Below are 12,173 nucleotides of genomic sequence, written 5' to 3'. Positions count from 1 at the left end.
AATATTGGGCACAAAATGCTTTACTGCCACCAAACAGCTTGTGTAATGTTTCGTGTTTGATAGCATTCGCATTTGTTTTACTTTGTCCGTGGTGTAAAGCCAAATGACAGGCTTTGTTGGAGCAGTACACACAGGTTGTGTGTGGTGTACTAGCTGTGTGCATTGTTCGTAGTTGTATTTACGAGCATTGTTTCCTTGCCTATGATTATGCAGTTTCTTTTACACGAATGTGTTTTCTTTGCCTTCTTTTTTTTTAATTTTTAAGAGCATCAGGCCTGCACTGTGTCAGTTGACCTTTATTTTTATGATTGTTGTTATTATTAACATGATAGTCAAGATAATTGTTGCAAGTCTTTCGGAGGCATGTTCCTAGGGTGTGCATTTAAACTGCACTAGAGAAAATGTCTTTCCTTTTCTTTTTCTTAAAAAAAGTGAACAGACCCCTTTGTTTAGAACAGAGGTCAAGTAACACTTGCATTGTTTGCATGAGGTGTCACCTTTGTAACTACAATCGCTAATTGCTCAGCTAATTAATGCCACTAGCTTCAAAAGTTTGATGTGCGTGCTTAAAGACTCACTATTTGAGATTGTGGACAGAATAGATTTTTTCTTATTTGGCCGAGGCCAAGGAATCGTGTTTGCGCAAGTGCAGTTGGAATTGCAAGCTTCGGCTTAGAAATAGGTGCCAGAGGACCGAAGAGACGTTCTAGTATTCATCAGAGCCGAGGGTTTGCATTTGTGTGAAACGCAGTTGGCGTTGCAAGCTTTAGCTTTAGAAGTAGGTGCCACAGCGAACACGTTTTTATAGGTATCAAAACCTCTGTATCCATATGGTTGCCGAATGTTTTCTTGCCTGTTTGTAGATCGTTGTTCCATGTAGATATTTAAAGTTTGTGATCACTGTGGAACCAGTTATACTCCTAATTATTACTTCATACAGCTATCATTAAGGTATAGCAGTTTGTATACAGATGCATAAAGGCGTATAGTACTTTGTGAGAGGTGTTTGAGAAAGATTGTGGTTGTACTGTTTTTTGAGGATGTATTGCCAATGTTTTTATAATGGCGGTGGTGTAAAACATGTTATAAGAGCATGTAACCAACAAGCTGTGTCAAAGTCTTAAAATCCTTTTAACCCTTTCACTCCCATATCCTTTTGAGAATAATTTAAAATTTACGAAACTCCTTAAACTTGTTTTATTTCGCAACATATCCTAATTTGAAAATATGTGCTGTTTGTCTTACATAGAAGAAAGGCGACTTTCCCTCAACATGAGCACAGCTTTTATATTGCATTTGATTTATGATCACATATTTAACTTTAGGTTAATTCAAACAAATTTTCTAGTTTTATCTGGTGTGGTTTGTCATCATTGCAATCTTGAATCCACATAATTCAAACAAGGCCTTCAGTTCAAGCTTTCCATACATATAATATAGCTAAGATCATCTGTGAGACGACATTCACAAACCACGAGTAGTCAAAAACATTTTACATTTGGGATGTGCGTGTTTACAGGCAATGCTGTGAAACGCTGCCTCTAACTCGCAAATGCAACTACTGATTCTCTATTTCTACATGACTGAGAATGCACATCATTTCCCTGATAACACATAATGATGTTTTAAACTGTAGAATATATTAACGAAATTCACACATACACCGTTGTTTCTAGGAGATCAAATTAATAAGAGTCGATTGTAATTGTCTGCTCACATGCCCGATCACATCATTAGATGAGTGCGAGGCATCAAAATGCATATAACTAGGAGTCTTGTAGTAAATTTGATCAGTGTAGTTCTTTTCCAACAAGCTAGGCCATAGAACCTGTCGCCTAGACAAGTGGTACAAGTCAAAGGGTTAAAAGGGTTACAGCGTCACATACAATGTGTACCGTGGTCACCACCTCGCGACGATGACTTGTCATTTACCAGTTTTTTTTTTTTTTTAAGTGTGAGCAATTACTTTGGTTTGCGTAACATGACGACGTGCTGGAAATACAAAATGATGCTCTTTTGCGTAAAGGGTGCTCCTGTGGTTAGAGACATTCCCAAACAATTCCTGCAGTGTCAGTAAAGATGTCATGAACTTGCATTATGTGACCGTGGCTTATGTGAAGGAATACTGACAGCAGCAGTCTACCACAAATCTGTAAATGAGCTCGCCGGCATGCGTTGTGACTTCTTACTTCCTTTTTAAGCAAGCCCAGATATGCTTGCTACATTAACTAGAGTAGACTCTCAATAATACAAACTTGGGTAATAGTTTAACCATTAGGTTTGTTGAAAAAAAAGATCTACTTACAATTTTTGGTTGGCCCGCTCTATTACGCACAAATAGAAAGCCTTAATTTATAAAAGTTGAACAAAGATTTTGGCTTATTCAAGCTTTTCTGGCCTTTAAGGACAGAGTAATGTCTCTTGGGAAAAGCTCGTGAATAGTCAAAATATGCCTACGTTTGATATTCAAGCAGCCTTATATGTTGACAGGCATCAGTCCTGTCAGACGTGTGTCTGTTTGGACATCACTGGGTGTGCGTTCAGCTGCTCACATGGTAAGCAATATTTCTGTTTTGGGACATATTTTAGTTACTGTCTGATAATTAATACGAAAATTCGTGGGCCCTAGGAACTTGTATTAACAAGAGTCTACTTACTAGTTTGTCGGAGAGGGAATTTCGGGACAAGTGTCGGCAGCCACAGTCGGGAGAATTAACGTTGGGGAAAAAAAAAAGTACGATCCAGGATCTCAAAGGCTCCGTGTGACCGAGCACAGCCAAAGAATTTGTCCACAGTGGCAAAGACATTGCTGTGATAACATTTTAAAAAAATGTGGGAACAAATGTTTCTTTTAATGTCACAAGTTTATATGATTACATGGAGACCGTATAGGAAGCACCATGTGCATGCCACGTGCATGATGATGTCATTAGTGCTACTGTGAAAGGAAGTGCTTAAAAAAAAAAGTATTTGGGGAAGCCGAAGTACAATAAAGGCATTTTAAATGACATGATTCCGTGTGGGTCACTTTGCTTGTTCTTTTTTTTTTCTTCAATAGACAATTTGCAATATGGCTGTAATAGCGTGGCTTCATTTAACGGGCAAGAACAGAAGGCAAATCAAGGAAGACGTCATAGGCAGATTGACGCATACAGAGGAACCTTTCATGCATTAAATAAAACTTTTTTTTTTGGGCTAGAATACTCTTTCACTTATATCAATGCTCTGTTTCAAGGCAGTTTAAAGTATAATATATACAATATTTCAGGTTTGAAACTAGAAATGAAGGTCTATCTGTACAAGAAACATTGTGATTTGTGGAATACTATTGTGGTACTAACTTGCAGAGCCGTAAACATACACAGCAAGTTTTTCATTTCTTACGTTTGTGTCGTACAGGCAACGATAATGGCATTAAATGTCTGTGTTGAAATGTTCCTCAATTAGTGCTGCTGTGTACATTTAAATGTTAAACAATGTGACAAAGTTTACAATCACGACTTTCAAAACGCAATGCTCTGCTTTGTCAAAAGTGTCTAGAACCATACACACAAAAGTTCTATGTGTGTCTAGAACTATACCTACAAATAGCTACAATGATACTGCTACACATTTGTTTTCAGTCATTTGAGCAATTTGCTCAGCATATGTTTGGTGATGTGCAAAGATGTCTTGATTCAGTACACTGCCAATGACACACGTTTTCATAAAAAATATTTACCCACGTGGCAGCACACAAATGACATTTGCATTTAAGCCATTAGGCACTTAACGCCATTGAATTTGCCCACGTGGCACAGGTATTATGTCTTTCCAACACACGCTGCCTCAGGCACATGACTTCTTTAAAACTGAAACCCATATCCAGTATGTTCTTAACTTTCTGCAAACACCGCCTTCAGTGCACACGCATGCTTCCGCAACAAACAGTGAATAACTTAAACAGAAATGCATCGGAACAACATACTACAACACAAGCGAGCAGGGGGAACATCCTGTGTGCTATAACAGCAGCTTCTCCATTCGCACGCAAGTTTCACACATGCACACACACATGCACAGAAGGAAAGTCCTTCCATTGCCTAATGTGCCACGAAGCAGTTACTTCCAGACTTTGACAACACCGTTCTTGGATGTCGATACTATAAAGGTTTGGCTGGTCTGTACAATGCCAATGTCACTGATGCAGTCGTTGTGGCCAGTCGGTGGCTGTTCAGGGTAGCGCTTCGGTTGCTCCGAGCTGGGTTGATCCTTTCTCGGACGGCTGCTGTACACCTCCTGTATCACCTTAGTCCCATCTATGAGACTCGACCTGGGAAGCCAGATTTGACACATTCTGTCAGCAAATCTCCTTTGGGTCACATGAGCTATCCACTTCGTCAGGTGGCACCCGCATCGAAACACTCGCGCCATCTTTCGTCTGCAGCTCAGAACTGTGACACAAAATTCCAACCATCGGGCATGTGTGCCACGCGGGGAAGCCAAATATAGAGTGACTTGAGCAGTGCGGGGACGGGAGAGAGTCCAGTACCTTCACGTCTTGCATCATTATTTCTACAGCAGCCTGCTGTGCACACCACGATGCAAACAGAACAGCTCCGATAGACATCAGTGTGCAGCTCAATGAAAAATGATAGGCGTAACTTTAGGAGACCAGAAGATGGCAGCATATATTAACGGGAAAACAGAGGTACTTGATATTAAGAGCTGGGCAGGTCATCAGTGCACAAAGCTGGCAACTGGTGGTTCATTTAACAGGATAGGTGCCAAAGGAAGTGGAACTGATGTCTGGCCAGGCAGAAAGTTAGATGGAGTGGTGAGATTGGGCAAATTGCAGGCATAGGACTGATTCTGCTGAAACACAGGGTAAAGGGGATTGCTTGGAGAGGCCTCTGTCTTGCAGTGACCTTAAATAGGCTCAACATGCTGGTTACAGACGATAGTCAATCGGTTTTATTACTGATTTTCGAAGATATGTGGCTGAGTTTGTAAATTAGTGGAAGCAGATGTGGCAAACCAATTTGCAGGTGACTGCACTTTCCGAATACGCTATTTCTACACTGCTTAGTTCTTGAAGGGCTGTATGTATCAGTACACATAAGCCACGTGTTGCAATTAGGGCACCCCAACACACTGAAAGTTGTAGTTACGAGATGCAACCCTCGAGTATAGTGCCGTGACACAGAATAATCTCACTTTAAATGTTATGCATTGTATTTCAACTAGCACACTGCGACAGAGACGCAGCGATACAAGTATACGGTATTTCAACAAAAATAGTAAAGCGTTTCTATTTTTTTTCTTTCTTCCAGAATTACTTGCCTTCTCAGAAAATATGTCGTTTTATTCGGGTGGAATATAACTCCCCAATTTTGCACTTCATTATGTTATCTGACAGGCCTAGCCACCAGACATCAAAGCACTGTGGGGAAGCCAAGCTTCGATAAACAGGAGGCACGTAATCGCAAAAATTGAAAGCGCACAACTTCGTGCAATTAATCAGGACCACGAGAAACGGCGCAAAGCGGTCCAACAGCAGTAAGAAAGTTTCGGACATACTTGTAGCTGAAAGATGGCGTCAGGGTGTCTGTGGCCGAACCAGCCACAACGTGCGATGCCAGCGGGTTGTTGATGTCCCAGAGGCGGATGCGCATGTCGGAGCCGGCCGTGAGCATAAACGGTCCGCATTCCAAGGGGCTGATGTACATGCTGTACACTGAGTGCACAGGTGCAGACGAAGATGCCTGGACGATAAAAGACGAGCACATGATGCCCGACTGCCATGCTCGATATCGCTGCATAACATCGTGCAATTACACACACACACCACACTGGCTTCGTGGCTATGGCATTTCACTGCCAAGACACGGACAGAGCAACGGCTTGAGCGAACATTCGAATTGAAATTTCTAGCCCTGTGCTGAGCACACTTCATTTAAACTAAATGGTGCTCGCATCACAGGTGTAGATTTGTAAACTTAATTTACAGGGTTTAATGTCCCATAGTAACTTGCAGACTGAGAGGTGTGACGGACAGCTCCAGGTTAGTTTTGAACACCTCTAATCTTTATTGTGCAAGTAAATCTAAGCACATAGGCGTCACATACCACAGCCATTGGAGTGTGGCAGCCATGGCCGGAAGTATACTTAGTGACCTCCTGATCAGCAGCAGAACTGTATAAGCCAGTGCCACTAAATCACCACAACAGGTACACATTTGCAAAACAGCCTTCGTGTCTTTTGTCTGTTTCCTCTTGAACGCACCTGTTTTTCGCTGAGGGGTGGAGAGGTGCTTGCCCAGAGCGTGCGCAACCGAGCTTGTGTCTCCAGATCCCAGAGCGACACTTCGTTGTTTCCCTCGACGGCAGCCCAAACACAAGACTGGTGCAGTGGGTCAATGCTCACTCGACGGACACGAACACCTGCGAATGTTCCATGGACATTTGTTCCATGTAATGGAACAAAACAAACTGCACTCACACAGACAAGCGCAGACACACATCAAAAGACAGCAGGAAAATGAAAGGATTGCCTAAGCATTTTATAAGCACGCTAAGGCTTTTATAACATAAATAATTTGAAAAAGATGGTGCAGATGTTCTTAAAGTGCTTGTGCAAGTTCTTGAACTGTTTAAGTGCAGTACTTAAAGTACTCTTAGAAGAAAGCTTCAGATTGTTCATTACTGATTCAAGTACATCTGAAGTGCAAAAGTGGTGTAATTTTGCAACCATAAATTCGATTAATTTGCTGCCCTTAAAAGGAAAGGTTAAACTCTAGTGAGTGATGGGTCAACATTCAATTTGCTTTTACATTAATTAACTCCGAAGCAAGAACAGACACTGCTGCCATTACCTGAAATATGTTTGTTTCAACATTTAACAAACATTGCTATCACTTTTTTATTTAAAGCTTTCTGAAAATTTTCTTGAATTTACTGCGCTATGCTTTGCAATACATGCCTGCACATCTAATTTGTTACTTGCAGAATGGCCCAAAACAGTGCAATTGTGCGATACTGTTATGGCAGTTCTTTATTATAAGCACAAAACTAGCCTTTTTCTCACACTTCTGGCAAAACGGTCATCTGGTGCAACAGAATTCAAACTTGCCGGCAGGGTGGCTGACAGTGGTGCTGGGCAGCTGGAATCGCATGTCCCAGCAAATCAGCTTTCCCTCGGAGGTGCCACACACAAGCCAGTTGTGCTGAGGGTCAATGCAGAATGACGTAATCACACCTATGAGGGGGGGGGGAGGAAAAATGGTGGTTATTATTTTCTCATCACCTGCTTGGAATGATTCCAACTCTCATGGCCCTCTCATGGCTAACCCCCAGACACGTACATTCACTCCAAATACCATGGTTACATAAGCCCGCTAGAAGGAGCTTACCTGAATCTCAGTTGCAGCCTATCCTAGCTGTACGCAACTTTAACGAAACTGTTTAAAGAAAAAAATTGAATATTAAAAAAAATATGTTCCAACATACGATTACAAGACTGACGGTGTTCTATAGTCAAACCTCTGGTGGCCTAGCACCACAGGTTTTGTGATGGTACCTTCCACTGTGCCTTCATTATCATTTTTTTCTTTGAACAGCTTGTCTAACATTAGCTGGGACACACGGTATAAAACATTTAACCACATTTATTCCATTAACTACGGTCACTGCATACATAAATGTGGTTTGGCTTTTCTTGTAACTGATCATAACTGTGGTAGACCATAACTGAAGTTAACGTGCCTGCGCGGCAGTAACAGAAGAAATATTGTTATGATTAAAGTCTGCTCGTAGCAAAAATTGGGAAACTCTGCATCACTCTAATGGCAGCCCGTTCAAGATATGAGGGAGCTGTACCGGTGATTCAACAGAGAGAAGATGCACTTTTCGTGATGGGAGATTACGTACTCGGAGCTAACAGTTTTTGTTTTTTGTTTTCATTTGCACATACCAGTGTAGGGGATAAGGAAGAAGCAGATAAATATGCAAGCCTACATACCGTGCCTGGGGTTGTTCTCAAAGCACCATGCAGTGCTAGGTGATCGCAGATCCCAACCTATGATCGAGCCATACACAGTGGCGTAGACAAGCACGGATTGTAATCCTGGAAGAAATATGTGAAAAATGCTCAGATACAGCTTACATCAGGTCAAGACAGACAATTGCACCATGTTACAGTCCAGTTCCGTCAATGACAAACCCTCGCTTTTTCTAAGATGCACAAACCTGTGTCAAAATGCTGAAGATCCACAACACAGCCGTCCTCGTGTGGGTCTAAAGAGCGGGTCTTCAGTGGACTTGTTTTGTTGCTGTTGACCTCCACTCTGCAATATAGACACATTGATGCTGGGTTGCCCAACAATTCAAATTACCCTGCACTTGCGAGGACACTCAGTTTTCCCGCATTCCTTGAAGTATTAGAGAGCTTTAGCGTGTCCAGTATTCTGGTAAATGCTAGCGGACCGGTCGTTTTATCGGATGAGCAGAGGAACCAACGTGAAAGGCCTGCACGGTGCAGCCATGTAGTGGTGCAGAGCTCAATCAAACACCACAGAGTTAATATTGCAGTAACCAAATGTATTCACTTCACTGCTGGTGTAAATTTTCTGCAGGAACATGATCATGCTGCTGCTGAAAATTTACACCCGCAGCAAAGTAAAATACACTTGGTTACTGCAATACAGTCGAATCTCATTAATTTGAACTCGCTTAATTCGAACTTCTCCTTTATTCAAACTGATGCCATGGTCCCGTTGAAGTTATGTGTATTGCAATGGGCAAAAACACCCGGTAATTCGAATGCTCTAGCATTTGCCACAGTTAATTTAAACATAACACGCTCCGACAATGCTCTCAGCAGTGAGCCAAATTACGCGGCGGCACCTCCGACCAGCATTGCCCGACCCCGCCATAGAGGAAAGGCTTAGGAGAGAACCCTCAACGCTGCGCGGAAAAAGAAGAGAGGGGAGGGGGAAGAAGATGGAGAGAGAGAAAAAAATGGCAGTGGTGGAAATTTCATTTTTTCTCAAATGGCAAGGTCGCCGTTTCTGCATCGGGCCGTGATTCCCCAGCAACACTAGCGGCAAAATGCACGCCGCAGGCGGAATTGGTTCTGGGCCGATTTTTTGTGGCTCGCCACGAGCGCAGGAGACAAATAAGAGTGGCCCCTACAGCGACATACGTGCGGGAAACTGGTATCATGTGGAACCACTCAACCGCTCTATTTGTACTCGTGTCTGGTTCAGCCAGACCACTTGTTTTGCACTATCGTCTGCTCACGCCAGCTCTCACTTGTGCTTGTTTTTGTTGGCTTGGTTGGTCTCGTTCGTGCTTGTTTATTTACAATGACGCATCTAAACCGAGACGTCCCGATGGAAAGGTTGTTGGAGACAGTGCGCCATACCTGATTATGTACGACAAGACAGACCCTGAATACAAGGACGTGAAGGCGATATCCAGCACCTCGTTCTCCTTGACTTTTGAACACAGCGACGTCGCAACGGAAAGGAGCACACCAACATGATTATGATCAGCGGCAACGACTTCGGCATCTTGAAAAGACATGACTCGCGTTAAGAAGGCAGGACAAAGAAAGTAAACACACCACCGATTTGTAAGCAGACAAAGGAATAAACATGCGAACACGCAAAGTGAAGCGGTAGCGGAGGTCCAGTACTGGCCTCAGCAACCCCACTGCTTCGGTGGCAGTAGATGGCAGAGGTAATTAGCATCATCCAGCAAGCTGGCGGGAAAGCAAATCCACTGCCCTCCCGCCCCTGCTCGCAACTACGCTCCCCTCGCCCTCCCTCTAAACTCTCTCATAACTGCCTCATGTTCGACGGTCTCCATGCGTGCTCTCGCCTCCGCGCCGGCGCCACTTAACCCGCTCCTTGAAGTATCGTTTTCTGCTATTATCAGGATGCGGGCGTTGGCTGGCACAGGCAGTTTCGTGGTCCATGCTCGCTGTGTGCTTGCGCACCACGATATTTCACGACTCGCGCCGTTTATGCATCTTACTAAAGTGCACAAATACTTCAAAAACAAGTCCTTTTAATCCGTACAAATTTTCTGGTCCCTTCAAGTTCGAATTATCAAGATTCGACTGTATTAGCTCTTTGTTTGTCTGGTTGAACTCTGTACCACCATGTGGCTGCACCGTGCAGGATGTTCACGTTTGCACCTCTGCGCATCTGGTAAAACGCCTTGTCCGCTTACGTTTACCGGAATACCGGACACACTAAAACTCTCTATTCTTCACACAGAGAAGAGCCTCAGGAACTGGCTTCCTGCTTTTGTTTTGGGGGTTTCATCATGTGAACTCTAGTGAATTTCGTGGGACAGTTAAGTGAAAATATTGCTGTCGGGCCTCAGAGCATGGTACTGGCATGGGTGAACACTTTTTCACATCCCTAAGTACACCTGGCGTTCTCTGCTTTATGGGACTGTGTCTGCGAATTATGCCCCTTTTCAGCCCTCAGAGTCTGGCACCCCTAGGTGGCAAGTCAAAACAGCCTTATTTGTTAGCACAGTCTTCGCAAAGAAACTGGTAGTGCTTGTTTCTTGTTCTCTAGAATTTTCTATGCAAGAGTAACAAATGTATTCTTGTGCGAACATATGCCATGGTCAGTTATGCACCAAAGGTATGCTCACTAACACTGGGTAATTTCGCTAATCTGTGTGGCAGTGTCTGCAAACTGTGAGGCTTTCCGACACCACAATTTGTGGGCAGGAAAGCTCTACATCACGGACTGCACTGCACAAGACACAAGTGACTTGGAACTCTCCATCAAAACCTGAGCATAGACAAACTTTCTGTGAAAACCCAGGTGCAGACAACACGTGTGACCACAAAATCACAAAATTCAGATAACGGTGTAGAGGACCAAAACCAGTGAGGACTGAAAATAGCAAACAGCTCCTGCCTGGAAGCTGAGTAGGTGAGTAGGTGGCCAAAGAGGTGACTGCTGCAGTGCTCCGACAACTTCACGTCACACTTACCTGAACACTTGTATGGTTCCTGCATCAGAAGCAACAGCCAAAGATTGCATGCTCTGACACACTGTCATGCATGTGACCTGTCCATCTGAAAGTAAATATGCGCAATACTGTTACAACTCTGCAAAATAGAGGTACATAAAGTATGCTGGCACATAATTCAGGACGCATGAGTGTACAGTAGTTTTCTGTTTGCAAGTTATGGCAAAACTGTCATCAATTGTATAGAGCTACGGCAGCTTTAGTGCGCAACTAAATTATGCTGACACCGTGGATTCGTCTTGCAAACTCACTGGCTGCAATCGGTAAATTGCAATATGTGAGGTGCAGTAATTAATTAAGAAGTTAATTGTGACCTTATGTTAATTAGTTGAATATGTGTTTTGATTTCTTGTGCTAGTAATGTCCATCTCTTTGACGTGACAGATCCAGCTCGAGGAAAGGAATTATGCTATCTGCCACAGGCAATTTTTAAAAAATTCTGGAGAACTTGAAAATGATCATCCTGTATCTTGCATACAGTCCCAGTGTAGTCTGCCAGTACTAATATCTTCCTTTAGTGTCCTTCTGGCTAGAAATGAAAGTGACATGACAAGTAGTGCTCTCTCAAATTAGTGCCTTCCTGCTTGCTTGCACTGCTCCTTTTTCACTATCGTGCTGAATTTTTAAGTTTCTTTTAAAACGGTGTTTGGCACACTTGCAGAGCACCCGAAACTGCAGAAGCAGCACTCACCCATCCTGGCATAGGTCTGGCGGGACCTGTTGGCAATGGCCTTCTTCTCCATGCGGCCCCAGTCCCAGATTTTGACCAGACCATCGGCCGAGCATGTGGCAAACAGGCTCGTGTTCGGGATCACCTGCAGCCTATGTTCAGGCGGATGTGGAACCGCAACGTCAGCAACTGAGGCAACCGAGCACCACCACCATCACCACCACTGCCATATTCAACGAGTTAAGGGGAATGCGCGGCACCTCGTGGCGCACATTCCTTTGCACCTTTGCATCATTTCAGTGTAGCTATCTTCAGTTACGCTGACTGCTGTTTCAAGTGAAACTTTCTTTGCGGAAACCCGTTAGATAGATATGTGCTCTTCGCTTCGCTAGGCTCTCAAATGGAATTGCAAGCATCCCTGAACAGGAACAGCCTACATGCTATACGATGCAGGCTGTCAATACATC

General features: G+C 43.4%; 1 protein-coding gene across 2 annotated transcripts in view; it reads right to left on the bottom strand.

Moving 5' to 3' along the window:
* Positions 1 to 2,812: 2,812 nt before the first annotated feature.
* Positions 2,813 to 12,173, bottom strand: part of Vps15 (vacuolar protein sorting 15) — a 32,338-nt gene continuing 22,977 nt past the window's right edge. For both annotated transcript variants that reach the window (XM_065448600.1, XM_065448601.1), the window contains exons 28-35: positions 11,728 to 11,858; positions 10,998 to 11,082; positions 8,226 to 8,323; positions 7,999 to 8,103; positions 7,111 to 7,236; positions 6,265 to 6,422; positions 5,560 to 5,744; positions 2,813 to 4,312 (exon numbers count right to left, since the gene is read on the bottom strand). In XM_065448600.1, the coding sequence (XP_065304672.1) occupies positions 4,102 to 4,312; positions 5,560 to 5,744; positions 6,265 to 6,422; positions 7,111 to 7,236; positions 7,999 to 8,103; positions 8,226 to 8,323; positions 10,998 to 11,082; positions 11,728 to 11,858 (1,099 nt within the window). In that variant the 3' untranslated portion in view covers positions 2,813 to 4,101. The remainder of the gene's footprint in view (positions 4,313 to 5,559; positions 5,745 to 6,264; positions 6,423 to 7,110; positions 7,237 to 7,998; positions 8,104 to 8,225; positions 8,324 to 10,997; positions 11,083 to 11,727; positions 11,859 to 12,173) is intronic.

This window comes from Dermacentor albipictus, chromosome 2, assembly GCF_038994185.2.
Source record: "Dermacentor albipictus isolate Rhodes 1998 colony chromosome 2, USDA_Dalb.pri_finalv2, whole genome shotgun sequence".
In the NCBI taxonomy this organism is placed as follows: domain Eukaryota; kingdom Metazoa; phylum Arthropoda; class Arachnida; order Ixodida; family Ixodidae; genus Dermacentor; species Dermacentor albipictus.
Note: the sequence above shows the minus strand (reverse complement) of the source record. Positions and strands in the feature narration are given on the sequence as shown.